This window comes from Musa acuminata, chromosome BXJ3-7 (genome assembly GCF_036884655.1).
Source record: "Musa acuminata AAA Group cultivar baxijiao chromosome BXJ3-7, Cavendish_Baxijiao_AAA, whole genome shotgun sequence".
Lineage (NCBI taxonomy): Eukaryota > Viridiplantae > Streptophyta > Magnoliopsida > Zingiberales > Musaceae > Musa > Musa acuminata.
Genome location: NC_088355.1, coordinates 26,533,022 through 26,556,795, shown reverse-complemented (window position 1 = coordinate 26,556,795; position 23,774 = coordinate 26,533,022). Strand labels below are relative to the sequence as shown.

Below are 23,774 nucleotides of genomic sequence, written 5' to 3'. Positions count from 1 at the left end.
ATTTAAATGACTTAGTTAATATTTTAACTGTAATTGACATTTAATTGCGTAGACGACTTTTAACAAGTATCATATCACCACCATATATACACGTTGGGAAAATAAGATTGCTCCTCCCTAGAATTAGAAATAAACTTTATAATATTTTAATAATGTTATTTGGTTTTAAAATGAAAAATAAAATTAGATATAAACCTTCTCTATTTGTGTCCTTTATTCTGGTTCAGTAATTGCTTGATTTTGTCCCAACTCGATGGGAATTACTAAATTAGTCGATTCCGCGCTGTCTCCGTCCCGATTCCTCGCCGTGCGGCCATGCTGCGACCGCTGCCCCTGCTCCTGCTGCTGCTTCTCGCGGTCTTATTTCTCTCCTCGACGATCCGGCTTGGCGGCGCCCACGAGCACGACGAGGAGGAGGACGAGTCGAGCTGCGAACAGAGCTCCGACGTCCGAGTCGACGCCGAATTCCGGCCCGGAATCGTTACCGTCGACGGACGCGCCGAAGACTGGGCCGATGTTGCTGGGCCACAGCTCGCCCTCCTCCCCGCCCTCGATTTCGATGAGGATAAGGCCTATGGTGGCGGCCCGATGACCGTCAAGGTGAGGCTTTCGTTTTTCTCACTATAAGGTTACAATTGTTTTCCTAATTTTTCGCTCTTTTTCGTGGATCAACGTGTGTAACTCTTAACTGACTTCGGTAAGCTGCAGATTGAAGTTGTAGATGCATTTTGGCTGCTGTAATCTTTTAGCCAACGAGATCTTGGACCAATGCCTGCTTGATCTACGACCATGATGAATTCATTACAGGAAATGGGAATTATGAAAGTATTATAAGCAAAATCTAAATTAGAAGTTATACGAAGCATGTGTAGCATGTCATGGATACGTGTGTCAGAGCCATACGAAGGATACCGAAAATAAATGTCGATAAACCACTGTTGCCTGATGTCTTCAACGTGTGAGAAGTTATTGTATACTAGGATTTGCTACTGTTTGTGATTGACTTGGTAACCTTTTTGAGCCTTCGCATTGGTATGCTAAAGGATGTCCATGTGGGGATATGGGAGTTCAGTTATCTTTATAAATGTATCTTGAATTCAAAGAAGTGGTAGACCTGCTAGTTAGAAATATGAACCTAGAAGGATCTGTTAATGCATATTATTTGAGCTAACTTAAAGAAGAGGAGAATGAGGACTGGATTCTATCATCTTAGAGATGAACCAGGAGCTTTGCATGAATCCCTGAAGTTTCTATTGTCGTGTATCTTTTCATCAATTTGTGAAAAATATCACCATGCCTAGCCCATCCAGTTTGTTATCCTTCTATCTGCTCAAGTTTAGTCTGAAACTCAAGCAAGAAAAATGCCCTTTTAGTCTAAAAGGTGACAAGTTTTCCATTGCAATGAAAGTTTGACTCCCTCTCCTGTATGTCAGGATGTGTATGCGAGGTTGTCCACGACATTAGTTATAATACGGATAGAGTTAGCAGTAATTATCTGTAGCAACTGGTTGAGGGACTGTACCTCTGAAAATGTTGTTTAGTTTTGCAAAATTTATTTGCATCAACACTTCCTTTCGGATGAACTTGATTTTGATTGTCAAGTTATCAAAAAGCAAAAAAAAAAAAAAATGCAAATAAGCTGATTTTTTCCTTTTTGGCACAGCTTGGATTCATTAACTGTGAAAAGACGAGACTTGTTGAATGCTCCTCTCTGCAGTTTTTTAAAACAAAGGATCTTTTGTAGAATTGTTTCCACCAGAAAGTTCTCTTTGAGAAAATAGTCTCTTATTTTAGCCTATTATGGAAGAAACCTGAAAAACCTAGTGAACAGCTATACACTTGAGACTATTCTGTATTCTATACAAGACTATAATTTTTTCAGCATTCTATAAAAATCTTAGTATGTCTTCTCCTATATCGATATTGGCGCAAGTCTTGTACATTAGTCCATCCCTTTTTGTACAGGCATTAATAAGTTTGGTGAAAAAGTAATGTTGTACTAATCTTTTTCTTGATGTGTTCATAGTTTTGTTTTCTCGTGTTTAGATCTACCGAGTTGAACATGTTAGATTTCCTTTTTTTTCTTAGAGAAGAAAATTTTACAAGTACCAAAGCTCATGAAAGATTGATGCCCAAAATGTAGGTGAAATCCCAAGGAAAGATCAGGATGCGTATAAGTAAAACCATGAGCCATTGTTGATTCGCTAATCGGACATTGTCAGCTTCCTCAAAATATGCACATTTTAAATTTCAAATTTTGCTTTAGAAATATTCATAATAAACAATAGTAGTTTCAATGCGTCGAGGAGGATATCATTGATGATTGAGGATGTTGTTTGATGAGTCATCCTTGACTCACAATGTAGTATGTTAGGACTCTAGCTAGGAGAGCCCTAATTGAATTTTAATGAAAGGGGCATTCATGTAAAACCTACCTAGCTGACCCCTATTAAAGAGGTGAAGAGGCCGGCTAGGGTTAGGGTTAGTTGGGAGGTTGCTTCTTAAAGTAGGAGTCTTATTAGGAATCTTGAGTAGGAGTCCTATGAGGAGTTAGGGTTTAGAAGCCCTATAAATAGTCATGTATTCATCCTCTTTTGACAAGCAACATATGAATCTTTTTAGCAGCCTTTGAGCAGCAACTTGAAGGAAGGAACCCCTATAGAGTTCCAAGGAGGTCGATCCCCTAAAGAGATCAACCCCAAGCATAGAATCCGCTAGGGTTCTAACACTTAGTATTAGAGCAGTGTTCTTGGCGTCTCGCTGCCCTTCCACAGCCATCCATCAGCCCTCCACAGTCGCCCAAAGCAATTCCCACAATTGCTTAAAAGGTCGTCGCCGTCATCTCCACCACCGCGGATCATCCTTTGATCTCCTTGTGAATTACAACAGGTTCTGGTTTCCTACCTTACTGCTGCTGTAATTTAGTTATCCTTATTCAAAAATCCAGCCATCCATTAGCCTTCCACAGTCGTCCAAAGCAATTCCCACAATTGCTTAAAAGATCGTCGCCGAATTCCACCATGATCTCTATTACCGTGGATCATTCTTTGATCTCCTCGTGAATTGCAATAGGTTCTGGTTTCCTACCTTATTATTGCTGCAACTTGGTTATCCTTATTCAAAAATCCAGCCATCCATCAGCCCTCTACAGTCGCCCAAAGCAATTCCCATAATTACTTAAAAGATCGTTGTCGAATTCCGTCATCATCTCCACCATCGCGGATCATCCTTTGATCTCCCCGTGAATTGCAATAGGTTCTGGTTTTCTACTTTACTGCTACTGCAATTTAGTTATCCTTATTCAAAAATCCAAAAAAATCGTTCCTATATTGCTGCATAAACTTTTCATCGCAAAGTTTTTATCTCTATGACGAAAGATGCACTGCAGAATTCCAATCGCATAGCACATTTTGTTTGATCTTGCTACTGCGTTTTTTCTGTCCAAATCTCTACGAAATTTTTATGACAGCTTTGACACTTCCTAACAGTGGATTTCCCTTTGGTTTCGTTAACAAATTTCCAATATAAACCACTGATCTTTTACGTCCAAACTACTAGATGCATTGCAGAATTCCAGTCGCATAACACAGTTTGTTTGATCTTGCTACTGCGTTTTTTCTATCCAAATCTTTACGAAATTTTTATGACAGCTTTGACACTTCCTAACAATGGATTTCCCTTTGGTTTCGTCAAAAAATTCCTAATATAAACCACTGATCTTTTATGTCCAAACTGCTAGATGAACTGCAGAATTCCAACCGTATAGTATAGTTTGTTTGATCTTGCTACTGCGTTTTTTCTGTCTAAATCTCTATGAAATTTTTACAACAGCTTTGACACTTCATAACAGCGGATTTCCCTTTGGTTTCGTCAAAAAATTCTCAATATAAACCACTGACCTTTTACGTCCAAACTGCTATACTTTAGACGTAAAAATCTGTTACAGTACCTTTCCGTTATCCTCAATTTTTCCGAACCTTCTACCACCCCATGCCATTAACCCGTCAACAGAAAAAAAGATAGGGACATCTCTGATCTACAAGCATATGCTATGGCTTCTCAAGATCCAATTGATGCCAAATTTGAAGCATTGGAATCTCGGATTGAATCGTGGTTTGAATCGCGCTTGGAGGATAAATTGCGCGCTTTGTTTGCAGAATTCAGAATTGGACAACCGCCGAGTCCAACCAAATTTCAGCAAGAAGAGAGTTCAGAGAGGCCTCCAGAGAAGGAGGGATAGCCCTTGGACATGCTTCAGCCACGCATGAGGGTGGACTTCCTACGATGGGAAGAGGGAGACCCGCGCGGGGTGGATTTCGCGCGCCGAACGTTACTTTCGCTACTACCGAACGTCGGATGATGCTATGGTGGAAATTACTATCATCCACCTTGAAGGAGATGCTATTCAATGGTACAATTGGCTGGAATACAATCATGGGGCTCCGATGTGGAATCAATTTAAGAACGCACTACTGAATCGTTTCGGACCTACGGAATATGAAAATATCGATGGCCAACTCGTAAAGATTTGACAAACCTCTACGATTCAAAAGTACCACACCAGGTTTGAGAAGCTATCCTACCTTGCTCGTGATTGGATTGATCGTCAATTATTAGGAATATTCATCGAAGGACTCAAGCTAGAGATAAAAGGGGAGATTAAGGCGTGATAGCCTCGTACCATGACAACTGCGATTTCTTTCGCCTGAATACAAGAACGGCTCAACCAAGATGCTCGGAGGATGAGAACCTCTCCTAGGCCCATGGCATATAAACCTCCTTCTGCTCCCAACCATCCTTCGCTGCCAAAAAAATTGACAAGAGAAGAACTATGTGACCGATTAGTAAAGGGTCTTTGTTGGCATTGTGACGAGCCGTGGAACCGCGATCATCGTTGCAAAAGGGGCCGCCTCCTACTAATTGAACCTCTTGAAGACATGGAGGAGGAGGTCTAGGAGCATGAGGAAGAGGTCGCGGATGAAGAACAACAGCCGGTCAATATTACGATGCATGCCCTTGCCGGTTACGCGAACCCACAAACGATGAAAGTGGGAGGACTTCTGAAGCAACAATCTATCACCGTTCTTATTGACACCGTGTCACGGCCTTAGCTGGAATTGTGTAAGGCGTGAGGCACCCTTGCGGCCAAGACGCGAACTTAGCTTGCGTTGCCTAAGTCGCGCTTCGCCCTTGCGATATTGCTCCGCAAAGATCAGCCCACTTGCAACCTCTCGCAGGTCCCGAAGGACCTGTAAAAGAGAAAGTTGATTATTTCGAAAGAACGAGTGACGGACAAGTCCCGAAGTCTCGCGAAAAGGGGAAGCTTTATAAGCAATTCAGCGAGCACCTTGCGTGCACAAGAGAAAAGAGAGAGAGGAGGAAAACAAGGGCTTTAGAAGGTTGAACGAACAGCTGCAAGCCCACAAACAGCTGCTTACTGAGTCTCGGGCGCGACAATAAGTTCCCGTCAAGGCAACGTGCGAACTTGCGAAGGAGTGTTCAACGCCCGGTACTATACCGAAGCCCCATCCAGCCCTGTGCCACCCGGGGGGTTCCAAGGGGCTGAGATGGCTGACGTTTTGGTGAGCGGAGGCGGATTCCAGAAATCAGCCCGCGACACACGAAAACGGAGCTGTTTTGGGGTTGTTTTGCTCGGTTCGGTGAGCGGTCGCTTTGTAACGCTGCAGCTTGTTCGAACTTACATTTTTACAAGGAAAATGACCAAAAACCAAGACAAAACATGCTGTCAAGCAGTTGTACATGTAGGTGTGAGCGACGAACGGTTTGTTGAACAGAGTTGTTGCGAGTGCACGACGACCATTCGTGACATTCTCCCCCACTTAAACTGTCGACGCCCTCGTTGACGCTTGTTGGTAGTTGTTGATGATTCCTTCTTCATGTCGTAGGGCGTCTTCAGGCTCCCAACTGGCTTCAGTTCGGGGAAGCTTTCGCCACTTCACCAAGTACTCTATCTGCTCAACTCCATTGGGTAGCTTTACCTTATGGTCCGCCAGAATGGTTTCAACTCGCTTCTCGTAGGAGGCAATGGTGGGAGGTAGTCGAGTTGGAACACTTCGGGAAGCATCTTGCGGATCCGAGTGGTAGGCTTTTAGGTTGCTGGCGTGAAGAATGTTGTGAATTTTGAACCACGTCGGCAGCTGCAACTTGTAGGAGACGTTGCCTACCCTACTGATAATTGGGAAGGGCCCTTCATACTTGTGCACCAATCCTTTGTGGATTTTGTTCCTGAAGAATTGGAGTGATGCTGGTTGGAGCTTTACCAACACCAAATCGCCGACCTTGAACTCTTGCGGTCGCCTTCCCAAGTCTGCCCACTTCTTCATTCTCCTTGCCGCCTTCTCCAAGTAAGCCCGCGCAATATTTGCATTTCGGTGCCACTCCTTTGCGAAGTGGTAAGCTGACGGACTACTCCCAGTATACCCAGTTGCCATGGTGTGAGGAGTTGACGGTTGTTGTCCTATAATAATCTCGAAGGGGCTCTTGTTGGACATAGAGCTCCGCTGTAAGTTGTAGGAGAATTGGGCAACGTCCAACAACTTCACCCAATCTCGTTGGTTGGCACTCACGTAGTGCCGAAGATATTGCTCCAAGAGTGAGTTTATCCTTTCAGTCTGGCCATCCGTCTGGGGGTGGAGGCTTGTGGAGAAGTATAACTTTGACCCCAACAATTTGAATAGCTCGGTCCATAATCGTCCCAGGAACCGAGCGTCTCGATCACTGATGATATTGTACGGGACTCCCCAATACTTCACCACATCCTTCATCATCAGCTTGGCCGCCTCTTCTGCTGAACAGTGTAGGGGAGCAGCAATGAAAGTTGCATACTTTGAAAACCGATCGACCACCACGAGTATCGATCCGAGTCTCCCTACAAGTGGCAAGCTTGATATGAAGTCCAAGGAAATACTCTCCCACGGTCTTTCTGGTACGAGCAACGACTCCAAAAGTCCCACTGGCTTCCGTTGTTCCGCCTTGTCTTGTTGGCAAGTGAGGCACGTTCAAACATATTCCTCCACATCAATTCCCATCTTCGGCCAGTAGAAGGCCCTCTCCACGAGAGCCAACATTCGGTGAATACCTGGGTGTCCAGCTCAAAGGGAATCGTGACACTCTTTTAGGAGTTCACGCCTCAAATTGTCCACCCGAGGAACATGAACCCTATTCCCTTTTGTGTACACGCTCTGATACCACAATGTCACGGCCTTAGCTGGAATTGCCTAAGGCGTGAGGCACCCTTGCGGCTAAGACGCGAACTTAGCTTGTGTTGCCTAAGTCGCGCTTCGCCCTTGCGATATTGCTCCGCAAAGATCAACCCACTTGCAACCTCTCACAGGTCCTGAAGGACCTGTAAAAAGGGGAAGCTTTATAAGCAATTCAGCGAGCACCTTGCGTGCACAAGAGAAGAGAGAGAGAGGGGGAAACAAGGGCTTTAGAAGGTTGAACGAACAGCTGCAAGCCCACAAATAGCTGCTCACCGAGTCCCGGGCGCGACAACAAGTTCCCGTCAAGGCAACGTGCGAACTTGCGAAGGAGCGTTCAACGCCCGGTACTATACGGAAGCCCCATCCAGCCCTGTGCCATCCGGGTGGTTCCAAGGGGCTGAGATGGCTGACGTTTTGGTGAGCGGAGGCGGATTCCAGAAATCAGCCCGCGGCACACGAAAACAGAGCTGTTTTGGGTTGTTTTGGGGCTATTTTGCTCGGTTCGGTGAGCGGTCGCTTTGTAACGCTGCAGCTTGTTCGAACTTATATCTTTACAAGCAAAATGACCCAAAACCAAGACAAAACATGCTGTCAAGCAACTGTACATGTAGGTGTGAGCGACGAACGGTTTGTTGAACGGAGTTGTTGCGAGTGCGCGACGACCGTTCGTGACAACCGGGAGCATTAATAATTTTATGAACAGCAAGGTTGCTGTCCGGATGGCCTTACCTATCGAGAATTACAGCAAGTTTGACGTTAAGGTCGTCGATAGACGAATTTTAAAGTGTGATCATAGGTGCTCGCGGGTGAAACTGTTGCTGCAGGCTTAAGAGATAATTGCAGATTTCTTCCTCCTCGCTCTTGATGATTATGAGGCCATGCTCGACATCGAATGGCTGACAACATTAGGTGATGTTTCCTGAAATTTTATGAAACTAATTATGAAATTTTACAGTAAGGGGAAACAGGTGATACTGCACGGGAAACGTGGGGGCGACGTAACGACGATTTGCACACAACGAGTGGAGAAGGTTTTGCACAAAGTATGCAGCGGATTTTTGGTACAACTTGAGCAGCAAACTAAGGGAGAGCCAACATAATTTGAAGATCCAAACCTACTTCCTTTGCTTGATGAATTTTTAGATATATTTGACGAACCGCGCAACCTACCTCCTACCTATCGGCATGATCATTGTATACCGATTCTTCTGGGTAAACCTCTAGCAAATACTCGGCCATATCGGTATCCACATCTCCAGAAGGATGAAATAGAAAGGATTGTAAAAGAGATGTTCGAAACAGGAGTTATTCGACCAAGTTACAGCCTCTACTCTTCACCTGTGCTCCTCGTACGAAAGAAGGACGGAACATGACAAATGTGCGTTGATTACTGAGCTCTCAACGGCATAACCGTCAAGGACAAATATCCTATTCCAGTAGTAGATGAATTGCTTGATGAATTAAAGGGAGCACGAGTCTTCACAAAGCTGGACCTTCGATCTAGGTATCATCAAATATGAGTGTGCGAAGAAGGCATACCGAAAATCGCCTTTCGAACACACAACGACCACTACGAATTTTTGGTAATGCCCTTTGGTCTCACCAATGTTCCCTCCACCTTCCAGAGCCTTATGAATGATATTTTCAGAAATTATCTTCGTAAGTTTGTGCTGGTTTTCTTCGACGATATCCTTATTTATAGCCCTTCTCTTAAAAGTCATTTTCAGCACTTACGACTTGTTTTGGCGATTTTACGAGGACATGTTCTTTTTGTTAAAAAATCGAAGTGCAACTTTCTTCAACAGAAGGTGGAATATCTTGGGCATATCATATCAAAAGAAGGTGTGGCGGTGGACCCCTCCAAAATTGAAGCAATGTAGAACTGGCCGACCCCTAGGAACATAAAATCGCTACGTGGCTTTCTCGGTTTAATAGGCTACTACCGCAAGTTCATGAAAAACTATGAAAAGATCAGTGCACCCCTTACTTCCTTGCTAAAAAAAGATGCTTTCCAATAGTCGGACAAAACCACCACCGCCTTCGATGAACTTAAAGCCGCAATGACAACAACGCCCGTACTAGCACTACCCGACTTCGACGAGACTTTTGTTATTGAAGTCGATGCCTCCGGAGTTGGAATTGGTGCTGTACTAATGCAAGATGGTCGCCCCCTCGCTTATACCAGTAAGATCATAAAAAAATTGGAGGAAGCACAAAGCTCCGTGGCTCATTACAGTTAGGACTCAAAAGAATTACGCTATAAGGGACGCATTGTGCTTGTGCTAAATTCTACTTGCATAAAGACCATCCTTCAAGAGATGCATTCCACACCTACGGCCGGGCACTCTGGGTTCCTTAAAACCTATAAGAGAATTAAGCAAAATTTTTATTGGGTAGGGATGAAAAATATTATTGCTAAATTTGTGGCACAATGTGATGTATATCAACGACATAAAGGCGAGACAATGGCAAGCCCCAAAAAACTGCAACCTCTACCCGTCACAGACTCAATATGGATTGATATATCAATGGACTTCATCGAAGGGCTTCCCTTATCATAAGGAAAAAGTATAATTCTTGTCGTGGTTGATCGTCTTACAAAGTATGCTCACTTTTGCGTTGTTCGTAATCCCTACATTGCTTTTAGTATTACTCGAATCTTTATGGAGAATATTGTAAAATTGCATAGGATGCCGAGATCTACTGTAAGTGATCGTGATAGGGTCTTCACAAGCAGATTTTGGACAGAGTTATTTCAGATGCAGGGCACTAAATTGAAAATGAGTACGACATATCACCCACAAACCGATAGCCAGACTGAAGTGGTGAACAGGTGCTTGGAGACATACCTCAGATGCTTCACCAGTGATCGACCGAAAGAGTGGACAAAGTGGCTTCCCTGGGCCGAGTGGTGGTATAATACAACTTATCATTCATCCACATAATGTACTCCCTATGAGGCTATGTATGGCCGACCTCCCCCTATGATCCTAAAATATATATTGAGTACCTCTAAAGTAGAACAAGTAGACAGAGAACTACAGGACAAAGACAAAATGTTAAAGTTACTAAAAGATAATCTCACTACAGCCCATGCAAGGATAAAACAACAATATGATCAACACAAAGGCGAAAGAGAATTTTCAGTAGGAGATTGAGTCTTCCTACAGCTCCAGCCATATAAGCAAACATCAATCCAGACCAGAGCATCTATGAAGCTTTCACCTCGGTTCTATGGACCCTACCAAATTTTAGAGCGCATCGGAGCGGTAGTATACAGATTGGACTTACCCGCTAGCTCCCGAATCTATCCAGTCTTCCATGTGTCATGTTTAAAGCTCAAGCTGGGACAAAACGAGACAACCCAAAGCCATCTACCAAATATGACTACCCAAGGAGAACTCAGACCTAGTCGATTACCAATATTGATCGACGGATCGTGACTCGACGACGATGACCCACTACTGAAGTGCTAATACAGTGGGCGAACCTACCAGCAGAAGATGCCACTTGGGAGAGTTATGACGACTTGAAGATTAAATTCCCAGAATTCATGGATCGTCAGCCTCGAGGACAAGGCTGATTTGAAGAGAGCGGGTTTGTTAGGACTCTAGCTAGGAGAGTCCTAATTGAATTTTATTGAAAGGGGCATTCATGTAAAACCTACCTAGCCGACCCCTATTAAAGAGGTGAAGAGGCCGGCTAGGGTTAGGGTTAGTTGGGAGGTTGCTTCATAGAGTACGAGTCTTATTAGGAATTGGTTAGAAGTAGGAATCTTGAGTAGGAGTCCTATTAGGAGTTAGGGTTTAGAAGCCCTATAAATAGTCATGTATTCATCCTCTTTTGATAAGCAATAGATGAATCTTTTTAGCAGCCTTTGAGCAGCAATTTGGAGGAAGGAACCCCTATAGAGTTCCAAGGAGGCCGATCCTCTAAAGAGATCAACCCCAAGCTTAGAATCCGCTAGGGTTCTAACATAGTATTTGCTTGTTAGTAGCTGGTACAATCTAGTTTTTAACACCATGCCTTTTACCTTTAGAATAATGTCACAACTACAAAAGAATAAAACCTTGAGAAGAGAGAGGTCCTATTAGAATAGTAAACAATAATTTCAATTCCCAATAGCCTAATTTCTAGGCCTGAACCATTAGAACTTAATATCAGTTGTAAAGGAAAATATCCATCATGCTTGTCAGGTCATTGGTTCTTTATATGCTGTTAGATTAGATGGGGAAAATAGTTAGCCAAGGTTGTTACTCATGTGATAATTCATGACTACTAAATTTTTTTTCTTTAATGTGAATTTTTTTCATTATAAAGATGATATGTGATTAAATAAATTGTTTTTAGGGTATTTGGTGAAAATAAAAGGATGAACTTCACTTATTATATTCTTGTTTTTTTTTCTGTAATCTTGTATCTAAATTAGTAAAAATCATTATGGTGGATTTCATTTTATGTCTTGAATAGGGATTCTTGTATCTATAATTTATTTTGTGCTAATTTACAAGATTTTTTATGTTGTGCCAGTAATATACGATGTAATATTGTATCTATAATTTATTTTTATAAATTATTTAATAAACATTCCATGTAGGACTTAGCTTTAATGATAAATAATCGTGGTAGATTTAAATTTAATATCCATAGATTTGTTTGTAATACTAGAACTAGTGAAGTAAAAGATGTATTAAAAAAGATGAAAATAACTAAGAGTATGAGACTTGATGGTTATTCTTTTGAAGCCTGGAATAGTTTATGGGACAAGAAAATAATTTAGTTAACTTGTTTATTTAACAAAATTATGATATTCATAAAGATGCCTGATAAATGGAGAAAAAAATTTTTAGTGTCAATTTACAAGAATAAGGGCAACACTCAAAACTGTTCTAATTATAGAAGAATTAAAATCATAAGTCATACTATAAAACTTAGGAAAAAAGTCATCAAAAGAAGGATAGGACTTAAACCAAATATATCCAAAAATCAATTTGGTTTTATGCTTAGAAGATCAACTATAGAAACTATTTATTTATTAAGACAATTAATAAAAAAATATAGAGAGAAAAAGAAAGATTTGTATATGGTTTTTATTGATATAGAGAATACTTATGATATAGTTCCTAGAGATTTATTATGGTGGATTTTAGAAAAGAAAAGTGTATCTTCTAATTATATTGATGTTATTAAAGATATGTATGATAATGTAGGTACTGGTGTTAGAACTCTAAGGAGTGTGTAAAGTTACTTCCCTATTAGTATAAGATCACATTAAGGATCTGCATTAAGTACCTTCCCTTTCACATTGATAACGAATCAACTTACTAATCATTTACAAGATAAACCTTTCTGATGTATGTTATTTGTTGATGATATTATTTTAATTCGTGGGAGTCTAAGTGAAATTAATTATAAACTTGAATTATGGAGGAAATTTTTAGAAACTAAAAGTTTTAAATTAAGTAAGACCAAAACTAAATATATGAGATGCAATTTTTGTAATACGAGGAATAAATAGGAGAACATAGTTTTAGTTAGATGGACAATAAGTTCCTTTAAGTGAAAATTTTAGGTATTTAGGATTGATTAATCAACGAGATGAAGAGATTGATGCAGATATTTTTCATATTGTAAAAATATGATGGTTAAAATGACGAGGGATATTGGAATTTTTATGTAATCATCGGATACTTTTAAGATTTAAAAAAAATTATAAGACAACCGTGAGATCGGCAATGCTTTATGGTTTTTAATGTTAGATAGTTAAAAAACAATATACACAAAAATTTTATGTTATTGAGATGAGAATATTAAGATGAATGTGTAGAATTAGTTGGAAAGATAAGAAAAAAATATTTTTATTCATGAACAATTAGGTGTGATTTCGTTAGAGGATAAAATGAGAAAATAATATTTAAGATGGTTTTGGCATGTGCTTAGGAGACTTATGAATGCGATAGTTAGAAGAAGTGAAATGATTGATGTTAGTGATAAGAGGAGAGATAAAGGAAGACTTAAAAAGACCTTAGTAGAAACTATAAATAAATATTTAAATATATTAAGTTTAACTAAACATATGATTTTTTACGTATCTTAATCGTGATACCATGTAGCTGACGTCAAATAGTTGAGATTTGCGGTTTTGTTGTTGTTGATGTCATTTTATGTCTTGAAGAAGTGGCTATGTCTTGGTTGTTTTCTTTAAATAGGAATTCTGGATTTCAGGTTTATGGTTTAGTTATTGAAATTTTATAACATGTAATTGTTGTGACATAGACCTAGATGAATCATTATGGGGCTTCTATAAAAGGAACTTGGTATATGTTAGAAAATGAGTAATTAATTTTAAGCACTTAAAACATATTGCTATTGAAGATAAGAGAACCTTTTCTTAATTTTGTTTATAGCGGTTGATTCTTCATGTCTATGCTGTAATCTAACAATATCATATCAGCATTGCTTTTATACTTTTGTTTTTTTATTTTATTTGATGTACCTGTGAATCAATCTATAGGCTTTGCATGATGGGCGAAACATTTTCTTCATGCTACAAGTTGAAGGAGAGTATGCATATTCTACAGGGTAAGTGAATTTTGGTGCACATAACTTACCAATAGCTCTCAATGTACTTAATACTTATTGTAGCTTGGTTGATATATATGGTCTGCTTATTATTTATTTTTCTTCTGTTTATTACCTTTTTCTTGTGATTCATTATTTCACTAAAAATAATATTTTTTTCTTACAGTATTTTATTTTGCATATAATTCTTGCTATCTAAAGCCATGACCACCAAACATACGCATGTCTTCTCTTCTGATAGGGAATGGAAGTGTAATGGGAGATTAAGGAAAAATGTACAAGAATAAACAACCATATCCAAGTAGCCTTAATAAAACTCTTTAACTTTATTCATCACCTCCACAACATATATCCAAAACTCAAATAATGATTCTTATTTATAATAATAGGTCCGTTAACACTTAAGCTAACAATTGAAAAAAAAGAAATACCTATCTAATGAAATCCTAATCCAACCGAAAACAAGTGAGAGAAAGTTTGGCATCTTAGTCTAAAAAAAATAAACTTATGACCTCTAGAGAAAGGAATCTTCAACAACAATAATGCAAGCCATAATATTCTAATTATTTGGGCTTAACTACACAACTTACCAATAGCTCTCAATGTACTTAATAGTTACTAGTTACTGTGTCTTGGTTGATATATATGGTCTGTTTATTGTTTGATTTTCTTCTTTTATTACTTTTTTTCTTGTGATTTGTCATTTCACTAAGTAACAAAAAAGTTTTTTTCTTACAAAATTTTATTTTGTTTATAATTCTTGCTATCTAAAGTAAGGTTCATCATTTCGTACTGTATCGACGTTTCGAGGTTTGCTCAATACGGTACGATATGGGTGAATCGAACGGTATGCTAGGGTGTACTGGTCGGTACATATATATATATATATATATATATATATATATATATATATATATATATTATATTATATAAAAAATGTAAAAATCAACATATAAAGATATAAAAATAATATAAAAAATAAAAAGGAGGCATATGTTGCCTCAACAATGTCGCCTCCTTTTCTTCTCCTCAACTCGTCAAACAAGGAGAAGATTGCTCATTTGCGGTGTTCGGTGAAGGCGTCGAAGGTTGTAGACGTCTCAGGCCTTCGACGAATAACGTGATGAGGGCCGTAGGCATCTCCGGCCTTCGACGAAGAACGCAGCCAATAAGAAGCCGAGCCGTCACCTCTCCGTTATCTCCTGGATTGAGATCGTCGAGGGAGGGTGGCGCTGGATTGGGAAGCATCGAGGTTCTCCCAATTCTCCCTCTTCTTTGAGCGCCTTCTCCCTCTTCTCCCTCGACGCTTCTTTTCCCTTACCACAGCCAGGCTGATACTACTCAGTAGCGAGTGGCAACGGTCGAAATCGACTATTGCCGACCTGCTTCGGGCGGTAACGTTCAAAATATCGACTGTTACCGCTCGATATAACCCCGTATCGTCCGATACGGGGCTAGATCAACGGTACCGCCTGCTACCGGGCGGTATCATTCGGTGTTGGAATCCTTGATCTAAAGCCATGACAACCAAACATACTTATGTATTCTCTCCGGATAGGGAATGGAAGTGTAATGGGAGATTAAGGAAAAAAGTACAAGAATAAACAAGCATATCCAAATAGTCTTAATAAAACTCCTAGCTTATTTATCACCTCCATAACATATATCCAAAACTCAATAATGATTCTTATTTATAATAATAGGCCTGTTAACTCAGGAAAAAAAAGAAAAGAAATACCTATCTAATAAAATCATAGTCCAAACGAAAACAAGTGAGAGAAAGATAAGCATCTTAGTCTAACTAAAATAGACTTACAACCTCTGCAGGAAGGAATCCTCAACAACAATAATACAAGCCATAATATTGTAGTTTTTTGGGTTTGACTATGTGGATTTTTTTCCCTTCCGTTGAACTCTAGTTAGGGCAATATGACTGGTCAAAACGTACTTGTGCCTGCTTACTGTTAGCTTTTTTTTTATAATTTACTATTGGTCCTAAGCATGGAACAAGAAGGGTTGCATGAGGAAGTTAACAGTCAACTTAGAACTTTCTCAGATCATATAAGCATAAATCTATAGATTGAGAAGTCTTAGAAAATAATAACTTTGAGAAGTCTTAAAAAATAATAACTTCCCCAAATGGAAATCTATTCTTATGTAAAAAAGAATAGGTTATAGATACAATCATACAATGAATCTAGACATTTATTACAATTACAAAATAGGACGAAAATCCACCAGAAGATACTGGAATAATAGAAATCTTAATCTTGTCTTGGTATCACACAGGACTTAAAGAAGACTCAATCTGGTCTAGTGAGATCCAAATACCATTTACCCAAGACTGGTGTCCCATGTGCACTAAAGTGACATGGCTCCTGTGTAAAAGTATCAGTGTCATGTAGTGTTTATCTTCTTATATTCTCTGTTCTTTCTTGTACTCATAGTTTTCTATATTAAATTATGTGCTGATGTCACAACCAATCAATCATATTGTTTTGGTTCTTTTCTACAAAATTGGATTAATTTAGTGTGTTATTTCCTGAGGAGAGTCCTTACATGTTTTTTGTGGTCATAAATAATATGTCAGAAATAGCACACTTGACCGCATTACAAGCCTTCTATTTGGTCCTGCATAAAAAAATCTTCACAGTAGGACTTTTTCTTTAACAAAAATATTTCCAAATACATTGAATCTGGATATAGTTCGTGGATCTTGACTCAACGTGACGCAATCCTAGGCTTATGCAGATATCAACTCGACCTAACAAAGCTAAACAATAAACTTATATTTGACTATTAATTTTGTGTCACCTGCTCTGATTTTGAACATAGTTTTGGTAGTTCTACTGCTGCTGCAACTAATGTTTGGTATTGTGCTTTGGAACTAATAATCATTGGTTTACCTTGCTTTGTCAACTACATAACTGCTTGAACTCGTTAGCCATTTCTTAAGTTAACTTCCTGCTGAGCTGTAGTATATGATTGCTATTCTTCATGGAATATGTGATAGTTCAATTTTATAGTTGAATAACTCTTTTTTTGTTTCTTCTTTTCTTTTGAAAACCAGTGATGATTATAAGTGTCCTTCTGTTGCTCTTATGTTTCAAGTTGGGGAAAATGCTACATATCAAAATGTAAGGTCTTCTAGTGCTCCTCACTCCGATTACTTGTATTTCATATGAGACAAGAAACATTCATTGATATCTATCCATTTTGGGCTTATATTAGTGCATAACTTGTATTCTGACCTTTCGTTAATATTGCACATTTGTCAGATATTTACATTGCTAGGTACCTCTAGCTATCCTTGTTTGATCTTGTTTTTGTCCGTTTCTTGTAAAATGGAGAAATCACTTTGTTTCTTTAGATGGGAGGATGTTCGAACTTACCTGGTACATGCACTGAAAAAAGCTGCCGTGGTCATGAAGTAGACATTATGCATTTTTCAATTGGAAATGCTATTCCTGGACGATTATATGGTGGCAATGTTGTAGACAACAGGAAAGGAAATGGAAATGATAGGTAAATTGAGATCCTTGTCTTTCTGCTGCAAGGTAGTTTGTCAAAGTAGTATATACTAAAAACTTGCATCCTATTGCTAATTTTATGACAGTTTTGGGCACCTGGTTGATGTGTATGCTTGGAATCCACACTGCCGTTACCTTGACGGGATAGGACCTTCCGGTAATCTTACATTGCTTATCTTAAATTAAAGCATGATCTTTTTTATTTGTAAATGTTTCTTCTGTCTGGACCTCTCTTAAAGCAACGGCCTCAATTGCCATTTGATATATGCTGAGGCATGCTTTGAGCACAAAATTTGCTAGCAGTCACCATTTTACAGTATTTATTCTTTTTACTCCCTTCTTTGTGCTTGTTCACTGCACAAACTATGTCCCTCTGCTCTATATAGTCATTTATCTGTTAAGAGAGCCCTATGGTTTTCCAAAATTTGAATTGTTCAGATTTCAAGTATGAAATTCTCCAAATCTCACATATTGGTCAAATTTTTTTGTCGTTAGGAGAGTTATATGTTGGGATTGGCAAATTGTACCTCTGAAATTCAGTTCTAGGATGTAGAGGATGGAACTTAGATGGTGTGATTTAGGAAGTGATTTCTTTAAAATCTTGTGTACTTCTCTTGCCAAATGACTTTCAGAGTATGGAATTTGAAGGGTGGGATTTGGATACTGACTAATTATAGGATTTGCAGGGTGGAGATTCTTGGGTGGGGTTCTAAATTTGTTTGACTAAATTCATGGTATATCATAGGAAATTTCATGAAGTTTCCATACCAAATGGTGCCTTAAAGGTTGCTTGAAAAAGTTGATATTTCTTGTTTATACCTTTTGTGTTATCTCTATGTTGGTCAAGCCTTGGCATCATGGTTTGTTTGCAACTTGGATGACCAAGAGTTGGGTCATGAAATAGCATTTCTACTTGTAGTTAAGGTACCTGCATAAATTGATTCTTCCCAGAGTCAATATTGGTTGGAGCCAGCACAATGAGCATGTCTCAGTACATTGTTGTTAAATTAAATATATGTCCTTTTTCTCTTGCTTCCATTTCAGTTTTAACATTTTGCAAATTTATGTTGGAATTTTGGAACAAGCTTTACTAACTTGTCATTGTGTCCTCAGGACATATTTCAAATGCTCAAAATGATTGGAAAGGAGCTTGGTGGCACAGTTCTCTAATATCTGGTTCAAGTATGATACACTGATTACCTATTTTCTTATAGATTTGACAAACTGATTTAATTTCTAGTCTAAACTTATAATCAATCTTTTGATGCGCATTTGCTGTTATGAGAATCTTATGTAACTAAGAACATGATTTTGGTATTAAACTAATGAGGCCTACCGATAGAGGTCCCTGATGAGGAAATCCATTGGCCATTCATCTGTTGCTGATGATATACTAAGACCTAAGTTCTCCTTTTTGGACTTCCTAAAGGTACAATCTTTTGTTACATGTGGACAGTGACATTCATAGTTCTTGACTGCTGAAAAACATAATGATAATAAACAGGTGCAAAAAGTCCTAAAAATTTAAGTTATCGATCAAGTCAAAATTCTTTATATTTTTTTTCCCTAAAAGTACTTGCTCAGAATGGATCTTGAATTCAAACAATACCTACTTGAAATTCTGGCAACAGTGGTTTATTTGATGATTATTCTTGCTTCTCTGAGTAGAAAAGAATAGTCCCTGGTGTAATTTTATATTTCTTCTGGTGCATATTCAGTTTCAATCAACTTATCTTTAGGTTGATAATCCCTGACAAAGACCCATAATGGCATAATTTATGAATTTTGCTGCTCATGTTCTAAGATTTCTATCCTGTGAAACCACCCATTACCATCAACCTTTTGCCAATAATTAGGCTAATTGAGTCACATTGTAATGATGATTACCTTTATTTGAGTTTTGTGGAATTTTATGATTACCTTATGTATCTCAAATAACGTCTTTTTCGGATATTGAAGAACAGAGATTCTTGAAGAGAACTCGACTAATTAGAGAGAGCCCAAGATGGTGTGATTTTCAAAATATTACTGAAATGAGAACAAAACAAAACTTAATGTGAATTCATGGTAATGGAGCAACCTGACAGTTCATTCACACATATCATAAAAACCAGTGTCCTGTTTAGAGTTTAATATGCTCGGGTCTCTACTTCATGTTTAGTAATGTGAAAGTTGAGTATGCTTAAAGTAATACCAATAGAACTGCATATTTTTCTGACCGCTGTATATGGATCAGAAGAGCCTGTGAAGCATGAAGTAACTTAAGAATTATCTAGGATTATAAACATGAAAATCCTTGTAAGTAAAGCGATTCCAGTGTAAAAAATTCTTAACAAAAGAATGACTTGCCATAGATGCCCATTGATAAAAGAATGCACTAATTTAGTGTTGCATCAAATAATCATTGAAGTTCTCACATTGTTGATGGGTTAGTTCATTTGTAGGATTTATATCTTTACAAACAGCCTATAGCAGCAATATGACATTACCTTTTTTAGAGCAAAGGACACGATATCTTGAGATTGGAGCTAATGAATGTTGATGTCAATAGGTGCAAGGTAGTGGTTAATGGTTATTTAGCATATCCACCTTATAAGATGATTGGGTTATTATGATACAGTAACATATCACCTTTTGAGGTCGCCTGGTATTATGTTACAATTCCTTAACTTATGGCTATTCTCAATTCTTGATTGATCGGTCATCTCCTAAATTTTGGATCTCAGAAGCAAGGATTGTAATTTCGTATCATAGTGGAGTATTGAGCTTAGCTCGGTACGGTATGGTACAGTATACCGAGTAGTACATTTTGGTATACCATTCGGTATATATCTATATATATATATATATATAGTAAAAAAAAAACCGACGTCGCCTTGGTACTTCTCATGCTCAGTTTTTGCCCACGTGGGGTCCCCACGCAAAAAAAAGAAGAAAAGGTGACGTCGCCTCGACGGTGTCGCTCGGTTTCTGCCCGCTGGGGAGAAGAAATTGACATTTCCTTCTTCCCCAGCAAAAAAAAAAAAAAGACGACGTCGCTCGATTTCTGCCTGTGTAGGGAGAATAAACCTCCCCGCACAAAAAAAAAAAAAAATGCATGCTCGGTTTCTGCCCGCGTGGGGAGAGGAAATCAAGGTTCCTTCTCCCCGCATAAAAAAGGGCGATGAGGCGACAACACCGCCTCGTCACCTCGTTTCTTCTGCCTGCGTGGGCAGAAGAAACGCTGCCTCGATGACGCTCGGTTTCTTCTCTTTGCGACGTTGCCGAGGCTTCTTCCCTCCTCGCATGGATGAGAAGTCGACGATGACACCAAAGCCTCATCGCCTTAGACGAGGAGGAGGCGACATCTTTTGTGGCGTCCGACGAGGGTGGGCGGCGACGAATCGGGATCGTCTAGGGAGAGCGGTGCCGAATCTCCAGGTTTTTCTTTTCTTCTCCCTCGGCTAATACCACCCGGTAGCGGGTGGCGACTGTCGAAATCGATCGTCACTGACAGATTTAAGATGGTAACAGAGCGGAGACAACTCTAATCGACAGTACTGTCCGGTAGTGAGCGGTCCGCATACCGATTTGCTGGCGGACTGATACATACCGCCTGGTACGGGCGGTATTATTTGAAATTAAAAACCTTGCTCAGAAGTAGAAGTTGTAAGAATATGATGATTGCTCTTACCTATTATCTTATATCAACTATGATTTAGTGCTTTATGGTCTATGCATTGGTTGTTTGTATTTTTGTTGTTTACAGTTGTTTACAATTTTTTCGATTAGCTTTTTCATAAGACAGATCATTCCAAGTTCAAACATTGATTACAGGTATTTTTTCTAAGGATGGCATGATTTGTTTGTTGTAATTTATTCATTATAAGGTCCTGTTTTGCAAAATGCTCCCATAGTATAGTTTATCCTTGATACTACTCTTATCTTATTTAGTCTCTTTATTGGAAAACATTTTGGCTCCTCAAGAAACTCCCCAAACAGTGTGTTGCTCTCGAATGACAAATGAGTCGATTACCTACATCTGAAAAGAGAAATGATTTATTTGCCCTCTTTCACGAGGCCCACACATCAACATGCTTTTTGGATGCTTCATGGGGAATTTGTTTCAGCCTTCCTCCTTATTTGGTATCTCTCCTCAGGCTTCATCGAAGAGGATAGTCCGTTTGGAAAACGTGGTCTGAAAGGCACCTACTCTTTCGAGTTCTCCAGACCATTGAGGACAATGGATCGTCTTCAACAGGTAAATTGAAAGTTCTATCTCTTTGAGGCTCAAATTCTGATGGTGATATGTTATCACAAATGAACAGAAAGTTCACGAATTTGGTTGCAGGATGTTCAATTCACTATCGGCCAGTCCAGCAAGGTGGCTGTTGCTTTCTGGTACCCAACCGATGGAAATCCATGGAGCAAGTCTCAGCACTACTCTGCAAGCTGCAATTGGTTGACATTGGAAGCTGCATCAGTGTCAGGACCATCCGTCTCTCGGGTATCTTCCTCTGGCTCATGGGATGCTGTAACTGCCTTCGCTTTGCTCCTATCTGTAGTCTCCTTCTGCCTTACCGTTTTCATTGGATATTGGGTTTCCAAAACCAAAGCTGTGCCGTTCACACCTATCGATCATCTATGATGAGGTACTGTAGGCGTACGTATCTTTCACCTTCTTTAGCTGCATTTTCTATGATATCAGCTTTTAAAAGCTCAACTCCTGGGTTGTAATTTTTTCTAGTGTATTCAATATGCTCACTTTCATCATAGAGATTATTGTCACTTGTTACAATATTTACGGTGTTCCTGTTAAGAGCAAAGCAGTAAGATTTTTCCTATGATTATGTGATTCAACTTGATGTTCTAAAAATACTGCTTGAAGTTAAATGGGTAGGAGAAACATTAAAAGTAAGGTGTGCATGCGGGATTCAATACCAAAATCTTACCAACGATGATATACTAGTCAAATTCGATTCCAAAAAAACTATTAATTTCACAAATTATTATGTTGGAAAACACTTGTCACATTGCAAAATTACCATGTAAATTTGTATTTTTCTTTTTTTTACAAAGACCAAATGACGAAATTGAGATTAGATTTCAAGATCTTATTATCATCAAGAGCCTTACTTAGTCAATTGACGTCTCATATTTACATAATTAATCATCGAATGAGATCAAATTGGATCAGAGTTTGTCCGAATCCGAAACTTTTGTGATTATGATGAAAAAGAGTCCTATTCTATTATTCCCCTACTCATTCGCTCTTTCCACTTTTACGCATAGACGAGGCAATACAAGTGGGAATACGAACCTGGGGGGGGTTTAAATGTAGGTGCTTTCTATTCAGCGTCCACTCGAGGCAGCTGAGGTATTTCAAATGGATCGGTACGGTGACATTCTTGATGTGGGATAATACCGTATGTCGTAAGTTAAGTCGTAACTCTCTTCCCGTCGGTCCTATAAAATAAATAAATAATAAAAAATAATTATCTATGTTGGCGTAGCCAGTAGCAGCCATCGTGCCACATCTCTCGGCCCACGAGAACACGAGCTCGCAATCCCGACCCAACCCTAACGCCGGAGGAGATCGATCGATCGACCAAGTTAGGGTTCGGGTCCTTCGGTATCTGCGGCGAGGGAGCTTGCCAGATATATCAACCCCGTCTCTTCCTGTCTATTCGAAGCCAAACGTCCCTCGATCTTTTGGATTGACGTACGGGTATTCCAGTTTTCGTAATTCAATCGGTCCGATAGAGTGCGATGGATTCGGAGGAGGATGATTTCGGGGACCTTTATGCCGGCCTCGATGACCAGGTGAACGCCGGGATCACTGCCATCGGTGAATCGCACTCGGCAAAGGAGTTCGATTCTACGAGCGAGGAGTGCTGCGCGGATGAACGAGCTGGTGAGGCGGGTGAGAGGCAGATGGGTTGTCATGCGGGCCGGGATTTGGATTTGGAGGCGGATGATAGTGAGAGCGAAGACGAACTCCACATAGTTTTGAACGAAGAGGACGGTTCTAACTTACCGACCTCAGAGAGATGTAACGGTGGGATGAGAGTAGCATGGTGTGAAGAAGAAGAGGATGAGGACGAGGATTTGGTGATTGTTACTGGCTCCGAACATCATCAGAATAATAGCCGGAAACACGGTGAACGGTTGTCCAATGTGGATGAGCTGAAGCAAAGAAGTGCAGAAAGAGTTGGTGTGCCAAAGGTTGTCTGTAATGGCTGGGTATGTCGATCTTAAATTGCTAGCATGATAATTTTGAGGTTTATTGTTTACGTTCAGGTGGTGTTCAGTATAGCTGCTGTTTTCCTGTTTTAGTCCATGATGTTTTTCTGTTCCCTCATTTGTGATTCACTTCTGTTAAAAATTGAGAGAAAAAATTGACAATGAAAGTCTTTATGAGATTAAATCTTGTCCTAGTCTTCCAATAGATAAATTTTTT

The 23,774-nt window shown here is 39.4% G+C and overlaps 2 protein-coding genes across 6 annotated transcripts in view; both read left to right on the top strand.

Moving 5' to 3' along the window:
• Positions 1–246: 246 nt before the first annotated feature.
• Positions 247–22,158, top strand: LOC103992020 (uncharacterized). Its single transcript, XM_009411573.3, has 8 exons — positions 247–600; positions 13,738–13,805; positions 16,876–16,942; positions 17,176–17,330; positions 17,422–17,492; positions 18,449–18,517; positions 21,475–21,575; positions 21,666–22,158. Exons 1-8 carry the CDS (start codon positions 316–318, stop codon positions 21,960–21,962), a joined length of 1,113 nt encoding a protein of 370 aa, XP_009409848.2. The 5' UTR covers positions 247–315; the 3' UTR covers positions 21,963–22,158.
• A 671-nt stretch (positions 22,159–22,829) lies between these two features.
• The window catches only part of LOC135643099 (uncharacterized), a 47,709-nt gene continuing 46,764 nt past the window's right edge, over positions 22,830–23,774 (top strand). For 4 of the 5 annotated variants that reach the window (XR_010498142.1, XM_065159680.1, XM_065159679.1 and 1 more), the window contains exon 1: positions 22,830–23,557. Coding sequence is in view for 4 of the 5 variants with exons in the window: in XM_065159680.1 (XP_065015752.1) it covers positions 23,084–23,557 (474 nt within the window). In the remaining variant the exon portion in view is untranslated. The remainder of the gene's footprint in view (positions 23,558–23,774) is intronic. The other variant, XM_065159682.1, reaches the window with a different exon arrangement.